This window comes from Hipposideros armiger, unplaced genomic scaffold, assembly GCF_001890085.2.
Source record: "Hipposideros armiger isolate ML-2016 unplaced genomic scaffold, ASM189008v1 scaffold_222, whole genome shotgun sequence".
Classification (NCBI taxonomy): Eukaryota; Metazoa; Chordata; class Mammalia; order Chiroptera; family Hipposideridae; genus Hipposideros; species Hipposideros armiger.
Genome location: NW_017731572.1, coordinates 1900756 through 1921908, shown reverse-complemented (window position 1 = coordinate 1921908; position 21153 = coordinate 1900756). Strand labels below are relative to the sequence as shown.

The 21153-nt window shown below is 40.4% G+C and overlaps 1 protein-coding gene across 2 annotated transcripts in view; it reads right to left on the bottom strand.

Moving 5' to 3' along the window:
• Nucleotides 1-10001, bottom strand: part of LOC109389126 (myosin-13) — a 59672-nt gene extending 49671 nt beyond the window's left edge. The window contains exons 1-4 of one of the 2 annotated variants that reach the window (XM_019654422.1): nucleotides 9949-10001; nucleotides 3694-3909; nucleotides 1803-1946; nucleotides 1561-1717 (exon numbers count right to left, since the gene is read on the bottom strand). In XM_019654422.1, coding sequence (XP_019509967.1) covers nucleotides 1561-1717; nucleotides 1803-1946; nucleotides 3694-3897 — 505 coding nt within the window. In that variant the 5' untranslated portion in view covers nucleotides 3898-3909; nucleotides 9949-10001. Of the gene's footprint in view, nucleotides 1-1560; nucleotides 1718-1802; nucleotides 1947-3693; nucleotides 3910-9948 lie in introns of those variants that run through there. The other variant, XM_019654423.1, reaches the window with a different exon arrangement.
• Nucleotides 10002-21153: the final 11152 nt, after the last annotated feature.

The following is a 21153-nucleotide window of genomic DNA, read 5'->3' as shown; positions in this document are numbered from 1 at the left end:
CCTCAGAGTCACCATCCCTCCACTGGATCCCAGGGTGAGTGCCTGTGAGTGAGTCAGTCTGTGCAAGGGCCATTTAAGAGGATGTCTGGGTTTCCTGCAGGCTTCCATCCCACCCAGGTGGTCAGAATTCCGTTTTTCACAGCCTAATGTTTTGGGGGTTCCTCTTCCCAGCACCAGTACTCTGGGCCGGGGAAGTCAGCTTGGGGATGGGAGTCCCTCACTATTCTGGGAAAGAACCTCTATGGATGAGATATCCCTCCTGATTCTCAACCTCCATAAAGAAGTTTGGGCCCATTTTGTGTCGTCCCCCCCCCCAACCAGTTTCAATGTAGCTTCTTTATATTTTTAATTATAGGACTTCTGTTTGGCTAGACTTTAGGTGATTCTCCAGGTTGATTTTTCTGTAATTTAGTTGTAATTTTAATGTGTTCATGGAAGAACACAGGCACAGTGTTTACTACACCATCTAGGATCCAGCCCAACTCATATGTTGAAGTCCTAACCCCCAGTATGACAAAATGTGACCTTCTTTGGAAATAGGGTCATTGTAGATGTAATTAGTTAAGATAAGGTCATACTAGAATAGGTAGACCCCTAATCCAATATGACAGGTATCCTTATAAAAAGGGGACATTTGGAGAGAAATGCACACAGGGAGAACACCATATGAAGGTGAAAGTAGAGGTCAGGGTGATGTTTCTACAATTCAAGGAACACCAAAGTTTTCCAACAAACCACCAGCAACTAAGAGAGTCATGGAATAGATTTTCCCTCTCAGCCTTCAGAAGGAATCAATCCTGCTGACAACCTTGATCTCGGACTTCCAGCCTCCAGAACTGTGAAACTGTTATAAATGGTGATACTAATCTTCCTTTTCAAACTGATGTAACCTCAGTCAGTTTGAAGAAAATATTAAGTATGCAGAAATGCCTAAAATCATGAATGTGAAATAGGAGTAACTGAAATTTGAACAACATTGTACTAGGTGACTTTTAAATGTTGTCAGATCTTAGGTGCTTCTACTTATATCCACACCAAGCCATGTCAGGTGAAAATTAAACAGACAGAAGTGATATTAGGCATGACGGTGTGACAGTACTACCACATCTCTATTTCCTGGGCTACTCTGGAAATTTAGTGAGGAGAAAGAGAAGCCTGAGTTTGGGGAGGAAGATTGGTGAAGGCACACCGCTATGTCCCTTTCTCCAACTTTGCATTCTTATGTGGCTACTAATACAGACCCTCTTCCAAGTGTGCCCATGTTAAGGGGTTCTTTGGATGTGGGGGCAGGGCATCTCTTTGTATTCCACGTTCTCCCAAATAAGCATGTGCTTAGTGTCCTATGGCCTATGCACCATGACTGGTAATGAAAGATATTACACCCCCAGCTCGCCATCACAAAAGCATCTGAATCTCCCAAGGTTACTTTGATCATTGCACCATTCAGATGACTAAGGCCTGTGAAGGGCTTGAATAATTAACTAAGAACCAGTTCAGTTAAAGGAATTGAATAATTAACTAAAAACTATTTTTAAAATATCGATTGAAGAAATCACTCACCAGTCAGCATGAACTGATAGGCGTTGTCAGAGATGGAGAAGATGTGGGGCGGGGCCTCCTGGCGCTTTTTGCCTCGGTAGGCAGACACCACCTCGGGGTTGTACACCGGCAGCCACTTGTAGGGGTTGACGGTGACACAGAAGAGGCCCGAGTAGGTCTGAGAAAATCAGACAATGCAACATGTGGATCTCGTTTTCACTCAGAGAGATAAACGGAATAAAGAGAGGCTGAAGGGCACTCACGTAGATCATCCAGGCTGCGTAACGCTCCTTGAGGTTGTACAGCACAGCGGGCTCGTGGAGATGGGTCATCATGGCCATGTCCTCGATCTTGTCAAATTTGGGAGGGTTCATGGGGAACACCTGGTCACTGTTCACAGTGACTGTCTGAGAGTTGAGAGGAAGAGCATGTTACGAGTGGGAGGGCTGATGGTCTGTACCACACCCTACTGGTGTGATGGAAGCAGCAAGAGATTATGGTACATTCACCCCATTACTACGGATAACTTTATGGATCATTTCCATGCCCAGAGATGATCCATAAATAACTGTCCTTGGTTAGCCTAATGCTGGTCAGTCTGCATAATCCACTCGGGTCTGATGCTCCCAGTCAGCGTGCCATTCTGTGTGCCAGGAGTGCGTTCCAGATGTGCAGAGTGAGAGAGCCCTTCAGCCCTCTGGGGGCCAGGTGCAACTCAGGATGGCTAAGATTGCCTCTATTTACCCCATTTTCTGTGAATGCTGAGATGAGACAAAGGTTGGAAGGTTGGAAAGGACTACTCCAACGTATTCTGTGCATCTCCACCTCAATACCTCAGCCCACATGGGTTCCTTTATCTGGAATGTCTTCATTGAAATGATGTCTAGAAATCTTCAAAGTTCGGCTCAAGTGCCATCTCTTCCACAATCTGGTTCCTCTCTACCCTGTCTTTTCAAGGCTTGCATAAAATTGTGTACCTCTGCTCTAGTAGTTAAAACACTTGCACTTGCATCATAGTCCAACACTGAACAATATTTTGAGACTATCACTTAATTTTTCCCTCTCTGTGTTTACCCCACCTTCCTCCTCCATTCAAACATACCACCGGCTCTGCACTCCACTTATCAGGACAGGTAGAAAATAGGGCTGAAAAGAGAAAGAGCCTGCAAGTCTTTCTGGCTTTTGATTTCCCAAAGCCTAAGTCCTTAGGAAAACTTTGAGAGTTTTACTGAAGGATAAAAAGAAGGGGGTTTGTTGGTATATATTAAATCTCTTGAGGAAAGGAGGCTTTCCTGCCTTACTACCCTACATTAGAAAGAAACACCCAAAGTAGCACAGGGGAGATGGAAAGTCTGCGAATGCTGACGCTTCAGGCACTGAGACTTGTTTCTTAGCAGATCCTTCAGGGAGGCAGAGAGACCCCAATGGGGTTCTGTGTAAGGTTTTAAAAATGTGGCACAATCCTGGAGGGAAGCGGCTGGAATCTCAAGAACGGTTGAAGAAATTTTACTTTTTAAATTTATAATTTCCTAGTGAAAAGAGGCTGAAATCAGAGATTAAGTTCAATAATTAAATAAAAAAAAAGAAAGATCTGTCCTATAAGCCTGAGTTTGTGAACTGAGATTCATACCTACCATGTACATTTAATTCCTACACTAGGTGGTAAAGTTTGGGAAAACAGATGCTGAGATTTGCTTATATTTGCCAAGTGATAGACACTGTGACAGACATGGTGGGTGTCCTGTAAATATTGAACTGAATAGGGCACTGTAACTGTCTACATTAAACTAGGCATTGCCTTTGTAGCTTCCTCTGTAAGTCTTTCTGCCGCCTAGAGAGCTATATTTAATCATCCTACCCAATAGCAATCAGCATGAATCGCTCCTTTAAATAGTCCAAGTCTTCCACCCTCACCTTGGCCTTTCTCCAAAGCAAACGTCACAAAAACTCTCAAAGCCCAAGTCTTTGGAGAAGGAAAGAATCAGGAGCAAAGGTGTGTACAATGGTGTTTTCACCTGCTACTTCACTATAGAATAGATAAAAGTGTTATTGTGTCTTCAGATTCCTAAGGACTCGTATGCAATTTCTAATATTCCACTCCAAAGGAAAATGAGGATGCCCTTATTATCAAGGACATCTGAGATCAACACTTACCCGGTCATCGAGGGTCTTGACTGTGACCTTGTCATCTTCCCTGCTCTGAATCATACCTTTCACATATAATTCCTTATCATCCACTACAAAGCAGGCTCTCTTAGAATCGAACGGGCGATTTTGAGCCTCGATTCTCTCCTTCTCTGGTTTTCGCAGGTAGGGAGCCGCTTCTCCAAAAATGGCCATCTCTGCATCAGAGCTCATGACTGCAGGGGGCTGGGAAGAGCAGAGAGGGACTGCTGAATCTGGAGCCTGGAGAACAGCTGAAGCTGAAGGGCCCCACCCTGTTATTTCTATTCAGACAGGGGGCCAGGTTCAAAAGGTCCTGAGATTAACCTAGGTCCTGGGGCATCTAAGATCAGGTCTGGGAACTTAAAATGGGCAAGTGGAAAAGCTCAAGGGGATATTTTACTTTAGAAAAAAATTTTGGGGGGGCTGTTTTCATCTCTGATGTTGGTTTTGGGAATCTCTGTTAGTTCAGTCCCAGGCATGGAAATCCCAATTAGAGGAAGTCAAGGTGAACCCAATAAAGGAGGCTCTCCTTAATTTACACATCACGTTTGAGCCCCATAGTCTTGGTGTCATCACCAAATCTTAAGGGTGTCTGAGAAGAATTACAGGAATGTTGATAATTACTAGTAGAAATTTCAGACAGCACAGTGAAAAGTAATGAGGTGCACAGAAAATATTGCCACACTTGTTTAGTTAATTACAGGTAACAATGTGACAGGAAGCATTACGGCCTAATGCAATGGCTCCAAACTTGAACAAACATCAGAATTACCTGGGGGGCTTGTTTAAACACAGATTACTAGGCCCCAACCCCAGAGCTTTTGATTCAGCAGGTCTGGAGTGGGGCCTGAGAATTTACATTTCCAGTGAGTTCCTGACAACACTGCTAGTCCAGGGACCACTCTGAAAACTGCAGGCAGAGAGGCTTCCTACTGCAAGTGTGGTCCTTGAACCTGTTGTATCAGCATCACCCAGACGTTTGTTAGAAATTCAGAATCTCAGACCCAGCCAGGTTACAGAATCACAAGATGCATTTTAACAAGATCTCCAAGTGACTTCTATATATAGGAGAGTTGAAAAGTATTGGGTCTAGTGCGGTGATCTCCAAACTTTAGTTGTGTGAAGCAGTGTCAGGGTGTGACAAGTAGTGTTTAATCAGATTAATGCATGCCTTAGAACTTACTGCCTGGTTAGTGTGTGTGTGTGTGTGTGTGTGTGTGTGTGTGTGTGTGTAGTGTGGTGCGTATAGGTCTCAGTCTCTCTCTCTCTCTCTCTGCGCCCCCCCCCCCAACCTTCCCTTTTATCCTTCTTGTCACTCTTTCTTCAAACCATCCTCCTTCTCTTGATGTATTTTCTCTGCTTAGAAGCCAGAAAATCTGGCTTAAAATCAGAGCACTAAACTTGATCAAACCAGTTAACTTCTCTGGGCCCCTGTCTATTCCCACTCAAAATGAAGAAGCAAGCCTACCTCATTTCTAAAGCCTCCTGCAGGTAGGTGTGTGGCTTTGTGATTCCTCCTCATCTGCACTCGCTGCTCCCATGCCCTCTGGGTCTCTTTCCCCACCCTTCCTGAGTCCTCTACTTTCCTCACATCTCTTCTCCCTCTCTTTCTTTCTCTCTTTTTTTTCTTTTTCTTACATCCTCCTGTAATTAACCACAAAATGGAATTAATTTTACACATACGTATCCCCATACCTTTCTTAAGAAAAGTACATGTTTTTTGAATAAGGCCTTTTATGCTCTCTATTAAAAGTGGGAGAGTTGAACATTTTATAGTTCTTTCTTGGAAGGCACGCAACGCCATCTTACTCTTTATGAAATGGCCCTTCACTGGTAGTTGCTGCTTATATCCCTTCCTGGGATTGTGTGGGGTTCTATTCTTACAGAAAGACAAGCATCTGCTTCCCTCTGGGCTTTATTCTGATTAGTTATGTTTTAATTTTACTTTGGCCACTGGCTCTGTTGAATCATCTGTGGCTCATGGTTAAGATTTCATAGTGAGAGATTGGAATTCAATATAGCACCCGCAAAGAGGACCCCTGGCCTGTGGCCATGATGCAAGTTTAAATGTCTTGCTCTTGGGCAATGAGGAAGAATTCATCCATACTGCCTGCCCTTTCTCTGAAAGGGGTCCCTTGTGTTGTGTTTTAAGTGAGTTTTACTGTATCAGTGGTTCTCAAACTTCATGTTCTCAGAACCCCTTCATACTCTTAAATTGAGAATCTAACAATACTTGGCTTATGTAGGTCATATCTACCGATACTGACTATATTATAAATTAAAATGGAGAAAATTTAAAAATATTTATCAATGTATTTAAAATTACTCTCTAATCTATTACACGTTAACATAAATAATGTTTCTATGAAAATGACTATATTTTCCCAAACTCCCTAGAATTAACCAGAAGAATTGCATTGTTTTTAATTTTTGCAACGTTTTTTAACATCTGTTGTGTAAAATACAGCTGTATTTTCATGTCTACTTCTGTATTCAGTCTGGTGCTGTAAGTTTTGTTGTTGTTAAAGTAAATATAGAAAATTGGCTTTACACAGTTATGTAATTTGGAAAAGAGAACCGTATTTTAATCACTTTTTCAAATAATTGTGGATAGTCTTCTTAGATATTATACCAAAATTTAGTAAGTGATAGTTTCATAAAAGCTGGTTGCAATGTGAAATCTGAATCTATATCCACAAGTATTTTGTACTCTATCACATTAAAATCCATTGCTCAGTATTTGAACTTTGAATGGATCTTTGTCTTATGTATGAACATCATACATTAATCATTTGGGAAATATTGGGTCACTGAGTTATACAGAACTTCCAAGTATTGACACATTTCATTATAAAATATAAAACAATCACAATCATTAATATTACCACTGATCTCATTTAAAAATTCTTTAAGTTTTAGGAAGTTGTCAAGCTAGTGGTGACAGATATAAGTTTTCCAAAATTCAAATTTTTGCTTGAAAACTCAAATATATTGTTAGTAACAAATACTGTCAGCTGTTTTCCTTGAAATGACAAGCACACTTTATTCTGTTTTGAGAAAATGTCTGCCAAATAGCCAAATCTGAATAACCAGTTTGTCCACTAGTCATTCTTTCAAGTAAAACTGGTGCTTTGTGGATAAAGTGGCTAGTTCATCTTGCAACTCAAACAACCGTACATGTGCTTTTTCGCGAGACAACTATCCAACTTTGGTTTGCAATTGGAGTGTCTTATGCGAACTTCCCATTTCATCACACAGAATATTTAAAAGATGTGTATACAAGAATTGAAATATAGAGTTGACTCTTGAACAATGAGGGGGTCAAGAGTACTGAACCTTCTTGCAGTAAAATATCCACATGTAACTTTTACTCCCCCCAAAATTAACTACTCATAACCTACTCTTGACCAGAAGTCTTAATGATAACGTAAACAGTCAATTAACACATATTTTATATATCATATACTGTATTCTTACAATCAAGTAAGCTAGAGAAAAGAGAATGTTATTAAAGAAATCATAAGGAAGAGAGAAAATACATTTACAGTATTTATTGAATAAAATCTGTGTATAAGTGGACCAGTGCTGTTCAAACCCATGTTGTTCAAGGATCAACTGTAATAAAATTAATAACTTTTATTGCTTGCTGTAAATTTTAAGTCATTTTAAAATGAAGCTGGCTTTTTAAATTAAAATAAAAAAACGAACGTTTTTTCAGTGCCAGTATAAGGCCTGAAGAATACAATGATTACTAGTACAATTTGGTGCTGTGCTTTAATTTGTAATAAAGCACCAGAAGTTTTATCTATCCTTGGTTTTTCATTATTAGGTCAACACAGTGAAAAAAGTGATTAGCATCTGGGTGTTATGAAAATTCTTTTTGACCCCCTGAAAAGTTCTCAGGACTGCCCAAGGATCCATGAGCCACATTTTGAGAATGGTTGCTCTATAGCATGAGGGAATCTTGTCAGGTTACGGGTTTATGGCCTTACCTTATTTAACTTGGCTTAGTGTTAAGCATGGTACCCAAAGTTTGATTCATATCAAATGATTCATATCAAAATCCACAGAATCTCTGTAGTTGACTGGGAAATCTGAATTTTTCTCAAGGGCTTTAAACACAGTGATGTTTGGGAACCACTTGTTTAAAGCATTATTTTGCTTTCCTATAGCCACTCTTTCCAAAACTATGGCATGATCTCATTGGGCATACACAAAATAATCATAGGCAAATATTTCTTAATATTAATTCAACTTTAGTGTGCATATGCATCCAACTGGGAATCTTGTTGAAATACATATTCTGATTCAGCAGGTCTGGGGTGGGATTTGAGATTCTGAATGTATAACAAATATCTCTGCAGGTGCTGACGGTCCACAAGTCCACACTTTCATAGAAAGCATAAAGAGTAACTTTAAAAAAACAAATCTAAGGGGAAAAACAGGAATTAATGTAAATGAAAATATTAAATAAATTAATAGTGCTGTTGTTAAATGGATATTGCAAAATCTGCCATTGTAGTATAAGAATATATACCACAAGTTGTGAATTATAGGCAAAAGAAGAAAAGTTGTGGAAAGACTACAGTAGCACACAATCAACTATATTTTTAGGCATCCTAGAAAAACAAGACTTTCCATCTGGGTTTCAAGTCACTACCAGTTTTGAGGTGGAGATTTTTCTCCTTTCATCCACTGCTCTAACCATGACTCAGAACCCTGTATCTCCTAACTTTACTACTTAGATGATGCAAGAGTTATCTTAGCAACAATCTTGCAAAGGTGTTGTCCAGCTTACTCGACACCTTCAGGGACAATTCTTCTCAATTTGGGGCAGGTTTCACTGGCCAAATATTCATCTGGCTTTCAACTAAAATCTGGCTTTCTGTAATTTCAGGATGACTGATCCTTATTCCAGCAGCAGGAGGAGTTCAAACCTTCTTCCTACAAGACACCTCTTCACCCATTTGATGGCTGCTCTGCATTTCCATTGCTTTATGTTCTCCATGCTAAACAGCCCCTGCTCCATCTTCATCTGCTTCTTCAGTGATGAGTTTCTGAATCTCGTTTGTCATCATAATGAACCCACTCCTGTTAATCTCTTAAAGTGTGACATCCAAATCACATGTCACCTTCCATCATCATTTGCCCTCACCTCTCTTGACCTAGGTGTAATGCCTGAGGTGGTGACTGCCTTTTGGCAGCCTTCTCCCACTGCTGACTCATCGCTCACTGTCAAGCAAAGCCCCTCAATCCCCTGCGTACGTGCAGTTGCTAAGTCAAATCTTCTCCCCATATTTATGCAACTGTATTCTGAGACCCAAGGGTAAAATAATTTATTCTTGACTGATAAACTTCACCTTGTTAGGTCTGATTAAACTCTCGAGGTGTGACTCATGGTGCTCCCCAAATGTCCCCTCATTAGCCTCTTCTCTGTTCTGAGAGCTTGACCTGCTTCAGACCCCACATAGCAGTGTCCCTTCAACCACGAACTCTGCTCCTGTCTTTGGTGGGTCTTCTAATTGAGATGACCATACGGGTCCTCCTAATCTCCATCACCACCTTCTGAGTGCCCCCCCCCTCCCCCACACCCCCACAGCATGACACTGTACTCAGTGTACTCAGCATGACACTGCTCTTGACTTGCATTCCTCTCCTGGGAATTTCTCAGCTACTGTATCTTGTCAACAATGGTGTGGTCATGACTCAACTATACTTTGGGGTTTTTTTTTTGTCCTAATTCATCAAGAATTGCCTTTACTAAGCACAAATTTTGCAGGGGAAAGTGTGGTAGCAGGAAAGGGTTTTTATTACTATGCTGGGAATAAGTTTGAATATATTTCTCTTTATTCTTTCAGCATTACTTGTGAGTAAAGGCACACCTGGGTGGATTCAGGGGTGCAGACTCTGCTCGAGAACAGCAACGTTTGCCTGTGTGTGAAGACTGAATCTTGACCTTGTGAACGTCATGTTCTGGGCCAACTAACTCTATGGACCTGGGCTTGCATGTCAGAGTTCTGCACTGTATTTTATACTTATTAGTGTAATGAGCAAAGTTGGGGAAACACTCTTCTTTTGGTAAAACCTGCAGATTTTGTAACTTTCCCTTACAAATACTTAAATAATTCGTTTCCACCTCATCATTTTCAGCTCCTTATGAATGCAGCAAGAATGAAGATGTGTAAAACAACATTTGCTAATTTCAACGATTTCAGTCCCAGTTAAGCTGAAAGTAACTCTTACCTTCTTAACTTCCCAAAGTGATGCTCAGTGTCCTTCAGGAATGAAGCGTCTTCTTGGGGGTTAGTTCAGAAATCAAAAACAAAGAACAAATGAACAACAAAGAGTTTAAATAAATATAGAAACTGTGTTTGTTCCAAGTTTAGCTATATTTGAATAGACACACCATAGATTGTGTGGGATAGAAATAAATTTGTCATTTTTCCCCTTTGGTTAAATCATCATTCTTTAAATAATTGGCTAATTACAACATTTGATTAATGCTTTTTGTTTTGAGTATCTTCTGTGTATGCAAAGTACCATGTCAGCCCCTGAAGGGGGTAGAAAGTAGGAAAAAACCAGTCTCTGCCTTACAGGAATGCAAAATTTAGTAAGGGTTAAGAGAAATACTCAAATAAGTCTTTGAACAAGGAAGAATAAGACAAGTTCTGTAAGAGTCTAAATAAAGTGCTATGAGGACTTAGAGAGACGATGTTTCTGCCTGAGAGCAAGGGGCCATGAGGGGTCAGGGAAAAAAGAAAGCAGGGAGGAGAATGGTCCAGATTGCAACCTGGATGCTCAAAGCTGATAGTTGTGAATTGTAGGTAAGACATTCTTTAAGGGGATTAGGAAGAGCACTCTTAAATATCTTCAAATTTCCTGAAAAAGATGAAGGTAGGTAGGGCAGCTGAACACTCACCTAGAACTAAGGAATCTTAGATGTAGGAGTTTATAACCTATGTAATGATCTCAAGGGGCCATGAGAACCTGAAAATTTTTCAATATCAAATTTAATTTAAACAAACTTCCCATTTACAATTCACTACTTTTATGGAATCCAGGGAACATGTCATGAAATACCATTTAGGCAGGAGGACACATTTCAACACTTGGTTTACTAGTTTGGTTGCTTCCTTCCCTTTTTTTTCTTTTATGAGTTTCTAATTGTCTCCAGCTTTACCATAAAATTCTCACAAATTTCTCAGCAAAAAAAATGAAATGATTACATATTATATTCTGAATCTTTAGCTCAAAAGAAATAAGCCATGGAGGCAGTTTTCTAATACCAGTTTTGTTAAGTAGCTGTTGTATTTCTTTGGGCTTTGGTTTCATTCTATAAAATGAAACAGAAGGACCAGAAGAAATCTCCAAGATTCCTCTTAGCTCTGTGAATCTATAATGGACAGGACTCTGGTTGAAACAGCCTGAAATCAAAGCGTCACAAATCTTCCAAAGCTGGACTCCCTCTGAGGGATGCTACTGTAGTATCAGACATGACACAGACCAAAATCCACAAGGCATGCCGTGCAAGACCAGCCTGGAAAACAGTCAATAACAATCAGACTATGACGGATAGGATGGATAAAGTGCATGGGAGAATATCTCCCCGCAATCATCTCCCAGAAATCCTGACATGGAAAAAAAAAATAAGTAACATAAAAATTTCAAATAATAGTTGAAGGTAATTACAGAAAAGATATCACAATTTAGCATGTTCATTGCTAACTGCATGATTTAACACCAACCTAAACAGTTAATGGGGATTATGCATCATATTCAGTTTTATTCTGCAGGTTAATTAATTTTTTTTGTCCCATGATTGCTTGTATTCTTGTTTTTTTTTACTCCTTGTAAAAGCTCATCGAAAGGCAATTATCTGTCTTGTCGCCCATATTGCCTTTAACACAGGACCTTATGCTTAGTAGGTCTTCAGTAAAGGCTACTGTGTTGCCTTCCCTCCTTGACCGATAATTCGATCAGGTTTAATCACAACTACATGGAACAAAAATGTGGGCACCTGTGAGCACTTACCTTGAGATGCTGTGGTCAGAGCGGTTTCAAGAGTGTGACCCCCCAGCGCTCTTTATAGCTCCAAATCTGCCAGGCCAGCATTCTAACTTGGCTTTATTTTGGGGATCACCATTTACTCCTTAGATGTAAATGCGTCGTTGTCCTGATCTGTCACTCTTGTTAAGTTACTTGGATAAATGACCAGCGGAGGCTGTATAATGCCAAGTCAGCTGTGTAGGGATTTTGATGCTGGACACAGATCTTTGAGACTTAGAGAGTCCTAGGGGCTGAGTGGAACTGGGGCAGAGTGTCCTAAGAAGGTCGGTAAAGGGCAGAACCACAGGATGACTTGTCAAGCAATGGGTGGGCGATCAATAACGTGGACAGTAACTACATCTCATCTACCCAACACTGATATGGGATATGGGATGGTGTTGCCTCTTCTCAGAAATTTCCAGAAAATTAAAGATTGACCATTTAACATATCCGGTGTTATTGATTGATTGAATGTCAAAAATTCCACTGATGAAGGAAAGTTTTCTAAAAATATGTATTACATACTATCTTTTTTTTGGTTTAATCTAGTATCTTGAATAGAATTTAACTTTTTCTTGATCACTCCAGGATCTGGGAGATGATGCAATGAAGTCTTCAGGAATATTAGTTTTTAGTGGGTTTTGCCCTGCACTAATTGTTCCTAGATTGCTATGAATTTTTGTGTCTACTCTTTAGTTTTTATAAATTGACCTTCATGGCTAGCCTCTCAGGTGTGATTCTTTCTGTGGTTAGTATGTTGCCTCTAATAGCTTGATTTTGCTTTTTCTAATCTGCTGTAGGATGGGAAACAGATTACGAAGTTAAGATCAGGCTAAAGTAAGAATCAGTAAGTTCCAAGTGAAGTTCTAGAGTGTTCTAATGAAAATACATTGTCTTTGTGACAATTCATATGGTTGCTTGGGGCATTTTTTTTTTGCTAAAACATAAATATATTTGATATAGGAACAACCATACGTGTACAAGTTAGAGCCATGTACCGCAATACAGTCTGATCTGATTAAATGGTATACGATCAATGTTTGCTGAATCAAGATTCCCTATCCAGTCCTCCAGCGGGTAGTCTCATGTAAGTGGGGCATTTCCAGAGGACAGATTGCATTAGTCAAAATGAAATATGGGCAGAGGAGGAATAGGTAGGAATGGGACTCCCATGTAGCGTTTTCCAAAGTAGATTTCACAGAATGCTGATTTTGAGAGAAACTATGAAATAAATGGTCCTATGGTTAAATGAGTTTAGGAAAGTGGCAAACTCTATCTCCTGCTGTTAGAGATTCACCATAAACATGAGCATATTAAGGGATCTGAGGCGATCCCTTTCTCTTTGTACCTGGTGATTTGATGTGGGAATACCATGATATTCTCTGCTCCAGGAAACAAGATGGGAAGCTGAAGGGTGTAATCCATATAAACATTGTCTCTGTTTCTTAGCACCATGTGGCCCAGAAGAAAGCAACAGAGGGCTATCAGGCAAAAACATGACTGCGTTTATTCAAAACCTTTTTGTATGTAGCAGATATTCAGTAAATGTTTGTTCGGTGAATAAATGAATCAAGATGATTAATGGGGACTCTGTGTTGAGAGGGGGCTGAAGTGATAAGGCATTTAGAATAGAATCAGACTCAGTCTCACTTAATAGTAATCATTTACGTTTATTAAGAACTCACCACATGCCAGGCTTTATCCATATTGGCTAAATGACATTTCATGACAGTTCTGTGAGGTAGGTGCTAATATTATTTCAGTTTTACAGTTAAAAAAATTGAGTCACTGAGGGTTTACATAACCTGCCCAAGGCCACACAGCTAGTAACTGGCAGAGTGGCAAACACCCTTCGGCTCTAGATCTTATGCCTATAACCTTTCACTTTTGCGAGCACATCACTTTTGAGTGCCTACTTGGTATAGGGTTCTGTGCTGAAAAGCGGAGATGGGAATATGAAATAGTGTCACTGCCCCAAAGGAGCTGATGATGGACAAGGGAAAAGAGGACATAGGCAAGAAAAGGATAATTCACTTTTTCAAGGTTAAGCTAAGTTCCAAGATGAGTGGGATGCATTGGATTAAATGCGTGCACAAGGTATTTGAAACCCGTAAAGTATGCTGTTTGTGTAAAATATGATCAGAATTGTTATTAGTGATAATTATACTGCTTTGGAGGAGAGAAGAGGGTAGTGTGGAGATAATAATGGCCTTTTAAAAATACCTTTCAGTTTACCTTTCAGCATTTTTGTATATTTCATTACATTTGTACAAGCCTGAGGGCTTTATACTATTATTATTCCCATTGTCCAAATGGGGAGACTGTGGCCTAAGGGGGTTAAGTGATTGGCCAAAGATCCCACAGCTGGTAAAGCAATAGAGCCAGAACTGAAACCCAGGGTTTCTGATTCCAAAGCCTCCCTTTTTCCTCTATCCTTCACTTTCTCTTAAAGGAGGCAGACTTTATAGGGGTGCGCGGAACAGGAAGGAGGTTCTAGGCTTAGGGAGATGAGGGATAGTGACTTGGAGACGAGGCTTACCAGGGTGTGTTTCAGGAAGGTGGGCTGGGCATGCCTGGAGTTACGGGATGGGTGGGGTAGGGGATAGTATGGAGGTGAAGGCTGGAGAAATGGGCCAGGCTTGTTTGCCAGGGGCTTCCAATGCCCAGTGAAGGAGACAGGATGTTATTCTAAGATCATCGGGAAACTTTTTGAGGTTTTTGAGCAGAAAAGTATGTATATATAATTCATGATAGGATATACTGGAGAAGGGAGAACCTGGGGGCCTAGAACCATTTATCAATTATTTTAAAAATCTTGGTGTAAAACTTTCCAATATGATTACATGGGCTCTGGTGACTCATGGGCAGTTAGACAGTTAGAATTAATCTCCAGATGCTCCTATGAATTCAAATCTGTGTTAAAACTCTCCATAGCACCAGAGAGCTGGCCTTCATAGTGGTTGTGTTCTGGGGTCTCTGAGTCCATCCTGCGATTCAAAGAGAAGTGTGTTGTGTGGGCTTAAAGTTTTCTGCCTCATTGTCCCATTTTGGCACAGCAATAAAAGAAAACTTTTAAATCCCAGGAGATGAAAAGACCTCTGTGAGCTATAGCCTAATTTTTTGAGGCCCTATCCCACATTATGTTAATATATTAAAATCCTCTCTCTCTCTCTTTCTCTCTCCATATATATATATATATATGACTTGGATTGAGTATAAAAAATAATCATAGCATAAGACAAAGAGGGCCATGATTAAATAGGAGAGAAATAAGATTTAAAAGGAAGAGAAAACCCAAGGTGTACCCCAAAGGCAGGATCCACAGGACTTTGATGACTGCTGTGTTTGTGGGGGAGCAGGAATCAGAGAATCCTGCCTTTTATCCAGCCCTCGTTTCAGTCTGGGAATCTAGGGGCACGAAGCCAGCCCAGAGGAAATACTAAAGGGGCGGAAGACGAGTTTAGATTTTAGACATGTTGAGGTTGAGAGGATGGTGATGTCCAGCTAGCAGGGAGAGGTAAGGGTTCAACAATTTAAAGCAGAAGTTGTGGCTAGAGATGTAGGTCTGTGTTGGGGGAGTGGTGTCACCTGTATGGAGGTAAGACTTGAAATCATTAAGGAGGTTGAATTCTGAGAGGAAGGCTGCATGTTTAGAAAGTGCAAAGAGAAAATGAAGATGCAAAGAGTGAAAAAAAAAAAAAGGTCATTCTCCAATAAGCAAATACTTGTGTGAGATCTTGTTGGAGCCAGAAGAACCAAATGGGTCCATATTTTATTTCTGCCATTTACTGACTGTAGCAAGTCACGTCACCTCTTCTCAGCAATGGTGGTGCTTTTCTCTTCAGCTGAAAAGTCAGCAAGATAATTCTGTTTCTGCCTGTCATGAGGATGGTGTGAGGATCAAATGAGATACTATCTACACAATCTAGATGTTGCTGTCTTTGCACGCAGTCTGTGTCCAGCCCATGCCAAACAGTATGTTTTGATCTGTATCAACCCTGACACAGGCTTCAGCAAATAATCCATTAGCGCCAAAACGTAAGTGAGCAATGTGGACTTTACTGAAGATATTGTGGGGGCAACATAGAAGAGGATTATATCACAAACCCTAGAGTAAAGTATGGAAAGTTTCCATCAGGAACGTCAGTTCTCCAAAGCCCATTTTCCTTCACACTGATGCTGGTGGTTCATTTCCTTTCTTCCCCTGAGTTGTCTGCCCCACACCTGCTGGTACTCAGTTGTTCCTCTATCATGGGGAGCCGTATAGCTTTGCCATAGACCTGCATTCCTACTCATCTGGTTACACAATAAAATAAAAGACGTCAAGTAAAGAAGGCCACGTGCATCCTTTGGAAGTCTGGTAACCACCTATTTTTACTCACCTCTGCCATTTTGGGGGTCTCATCTTTATCCCAACATTATGCCCTGTAGTCTATAGCTCATAGTCTACACCATCATCTCATCTCTCCCAAACATGAAAGGAGTTCCGTGAATGTTTTCTCCATTCTTGATACAAAATAATCCTGTGAATTCTAAAGTGAAGGGAACTTTATCATTAATGTCAAAAGAGGACAAGTGAGGACATCTTTTCAAAAGAGAGGATATAATGAAGAGCACTACACTGAAGATAAAGAAAAAGAGGACCATGAACAGAGCACTGACTGGTCAGGGAAGTGATCGGGATGGTGGGGCTGGAAACTTTAAAGGTGAGGGATTAAGCAGTGAGCAGATGTTAAAGAGGAGGAAAAGTTTTCCTGATTTTCCTAGGAGCAAATTTCTCCACTAATCACTACATCAGATGAACTCAGAGGAAATGTAGATTTGGATGGTGTAGGAAAGAGAAGGAAGTAGCAGAGCCAAATAGAGGTCTAGGAAACAAGTGTGATCAAGGTCATTCCTCAGAGGGCTATTTGAGAAGAAAGGGCAATTAATTGTGCTGATAGCGGATCATATCTGACCCCTTACAACTATCTAAGAGCTTATAAAACAGATGAAATTTTAAAAAGCAGCAGGAAGTTCCCTAGCCAGAAACAGAAATTTCTGGGTGAAAGTCATAGGACAGTTACATTAGTGAATGACACTAATTCATATATATATATATATATATATATATATATATATATATATATATAATTTCAGGTGACACTAAATCATATTTGAATTGAATTAAAGATTTAAGATTTAAGTGAGAATATTAGATTTTGGAACTAGCGGGAGCCTTGAATTTTATCTAACTGTACAGAATCAGAAATTGAGGTTCTGGAAAGGTTGCCTAATAATGTTAAAGGTAGAAACAGACCCTTCCCATTCTATTCTCAAACCCAAGGGAGCTAGTTCAGAACTCTTTCAAATGCAACACATAACCTCCTTCACTGCTGGCATTTATAAACTGAAATTTTGCAGAGCAAAAAGTTGATAAGGGATCATCAAGAGAATCATTTAAATTGATTCTCCTTCAATCTCAATGAGGAGCTAAAGGTACCAGTCCTACATGTGGGAAAACTGAGGCTTGGCAAGGTGAAGTGACAAGTCATACAGCTAGTAAGTTGCAGAGTGGGAACTAGAACAAACATCTTTAAAGGACTCCAAGTCCGGTTTTTCTTTTCACTACAAGACAGCTGCTTCTGGCTTTGCAAGATCCTGTAAGACACTAATGTTCTCAGAATTATACACGCTTCTCAGAGTTACACACAAACCAGGCATCCTTCTCCAAAACAACACAGAGAGGTTGTGATGGTCTGGGAACATTGTGTTCAGAGAAGAAATTCTATCAGCTAGGTCTCCTCAGTAAATGGAATACTGTCCTGCCTGGCCTCATAACCTTGACTGATGCCTTTGAGAGTTAGGGTCCCTGTCAGTTGCCTTTTTCTGTTAGCTGGGTTTTGGTTGCTTAAAGCCTCATTAGAACTAAGAAAAACATGACTAATTACTTTTAATTACTACTATTAGGGTCTTAAATGATGTATTCTACACACACACACACACACACACACACACACACATTTCTTTTCCTTTACTGAACATAGCCAAAACATGCATTTATATTGTTAAAATTTGCATAATAATGTAGCAACTAAAAATAGACCTTGGGAGTCAGACTGCTGGGGTTCAAAGCCTGACTTGACCATTTAAACTATGTGAATTTGGGGAAATTATTTAACTTTTCTGAGCCTCAATTTCTTCATTGGTAAAATGGGAATCATAGCAATACCTAACTCATGGGTCCTTGCGACAACTGAGCTAATGAATGCATGGCAGGGTTCTACTTGGAAGTGACATGATAGTTTCAGAGAAGGGAGAGTGGTGGGGCCATGTTGAGAGGAAGAGTCTGAGATTTAAAAAGCAGGAGCTTTCTCGAGATAAAGCACCAACCACTGCCAGTGCCAGAAGGTCCTGGAAGGCAGGACAACATCTATGTTTTCTTTCTTGTGTTCTCCGTTGCTGTTTGGTGAGGACTGTCCGCTGACCACAGCCTGACCATTGTCTATCCAGAACTCACTGCATGTAACCAATGTCCTGTTCAGATGGTTCTGAACACTCTTAAATCAACTCCTCAAACCCCACCAAACACACAGCAATAAAAGAGAACAAGAGAAAGCCTGGATACCTGAAATCCGGGTGACCGGACATCCTAGTTTGTGGGGGCTTTCAGTTTTAAAGTCAGGAGAGTCCTGGGCAAACTTAGATCAGTTCATCACCCTACCTGAAATGTTGTTGGGGATATGATGGCAACATTCTCAAATCTGACCAAGATGAGGCTAGACGGAACCAGCTACAGATCTCCCACCAACCCAGGATAGTGACAAAACTCATACCTAGTGCTAATTTAGAAGCCTTAAGGCACACAGCCAGCAACATAATGAGCACTCACTCATTCAATTGTTAATTCACCACACATTCTTTGAGTGCCCCTGGGAGTATTTTAAGTGCTGGGGAACAAAACAGGCAAAGTCTCTGCCCTCAGGGGAATTCTATTCTAGTGACTATTTGGGACAGACAATAAACAGATATCTAATGTCAATTAGTGATACAAGCTCTGAAGGAAAGGAAAAACAGGATAAGGAAATATTGGCTGTGTGGTGTCTAAATAGATTAACCAGGGAAATTCCCTCTGAAGTGGTGATATTTGAACAGACCCTTAGTGAAGTGAGGGAGCAAGCCATGAGGATATCAGTGGGAGAATATCAGTGTTCCAGGCATAGGAAACAAATGCAGAGGCTTTGGGAGGTGAGTGCGCCTGCATGGGAACAGCAAAAAGGCCAGTAGGGCAGGATGAAGGGAGGGAAACTAGTAGGGAATAAAGCAGCAGAGGTGGCTAGGTGCCAACTGGTTAGAACTTCGCAAACTAAGGTAAGGATTTCGGGTTTAAAATGTTAGCTGTTATAAAGTCCCCTGTATTCTTCTTTATTGTGTGCTGAGTGTTGGCCCTATTATCCACTCTTTTTCTACTCAGCTTTGCTTCATTCTGTCAAAAAAGAAAGAAAGAATTTATTGAGCGTCTGCTCTCCATTTAACAAATGACTTGAAAAGACTCGGTTCCAGGCATTGGGGATAAAAAATTGGTTCTCTCAAACATTTTAGGATTGAGTTGGGGGTGAGTGGGTGGATCACAGTGCGGACCACTCAGGAAAAGACAGCGGCTTTGGGCTTTGACTACTGGAAAGAAACAAGGTTTCAATTTCCCAGGGAGGAGTCACTTCCGGTGTGCCCCCAGGGCATCACGGGAGGAGCAAGACCCAGGGAAGGAAAGGGGGGAAGTGACCTAGGTTTGGTTGGGACCAGTCAGCCTGGAGGCGATGGTATGACCTGGCTGGTAAGTGTGCATTTGCGTTTGTGAGTGAGGAAGGTCTTGATCTTCCTCACGGTTTTTTCTGGCTCTGCGATTCCACAGGGTTAACTGCGTGAAGCTGTGATGGGGAGAGTGAAATTGGACATGGAGAGGAAATTTCAATGCAGGGCTCTTCATGTGGCTGGGCCAGAAGGAAATTTTTGAAAGTCTTCAGTCACCAATTCCATTCAAAGTTTTTCAATGCATACATAAGCATGTTATTACATTGCATACACATATACATCATGCTAAATCCATTTTAAGTACTAAAATCTGTATCAATTGAATTATTTTTTCAAATACTGGAAAAATTTATGATTCATTTGCTCAAAAGGCACTACCTTTCTCATTCATGCTCTTAACAACATTTCTCATACTTTGAGCCCTCACACTGTGTAGTACCTCAGTTTCCCCAAGAGAGAGCCGTGAGCCATAGACACTGTGAGGAGCTGAGAAAATAGTTCGCCCTCTTGTGAAGGTCAGGTTACTGTAATCTAAGAAAAGCCCTGTATTGGGTGTGTTCTCCAAGGAGAATGTTTGTCTCCTTCACAGGAGAGGCTTTGTTTTTCCTTGTGGGCTCAGGAAGCAGCATCCTGGTGGCCCTTGGAGCCAGGAGGGAGGAATCAAGCTGGTAAATTCCATCCTTAAGTAAGGTTCTTTCCCTCTGCCTACAGCTGATTCTCCTACTTCCCACTGAGGAAAATGTGACCTATGAAGTCTGCTGTGAAGGTGCCTGGGGACACTGGTATGTGTAACATGTGCCCAAATCTCTACCACAGCCAGGAGGCAGAATTTGTTTGCTCACTGACAGCTGCTGTGCTAGCCCTGGAATGTTAATCCTTACTGAAAGCTTGGATGAAAGGCAACAGATTTTAGCAGCTGTGCTAATGGCCTCATCCATCAAATGACCCTCTTCTCTTCACCTTTCTGTTGTCAGTTATATCCATGTCTATGATGAGATGTGGATATGAAATCTTCTAAGAAGCAGCTGACTTTTATTTATTGAAAAAATATGAGCCTTTAAAACAATTCCAAAGGTAATATATACATGGTAGAAAGATTTAAACTGTAATGAAACATACTGAAGGAATTTTTTAAATCACTCCTAAAATTTTAGCATAGAGGTACTTTCTACCTAAATTTGGGTTTAAGTCCTTTCACACCTTTCCCCCCATGTTTCCATAAATGCATACACAATTTTTAAAAACACATATTTTTAAACATGTACCACAATTTGGATATCAGCCTCTAAGCTTGGTTTTCTGCTCTGCCTTTAAAACTTAACAAATTATGAAAATTTTCTCATGGTATTAACTCTTTTTTTACATCATGACTTTTAATAGTTACATAGCGTTCCATCCTATGAATGTACCATGATTTATTTAACCAGTTTTCTATTGTTGGGCATTTAGGGTGCCCTAGTTTTTGGTTCTTTTAAATATTCTAGTAGTAAACATGTGCATAGAAATGATTATGCATATCTTTAATTATGAAATTTATGGAATAGGCTTTCTGGGCAAAGGCTATGGATGTTTTAAGGTTCATAGTAGTGGAATCTCTGTTTTTGGAGCCCC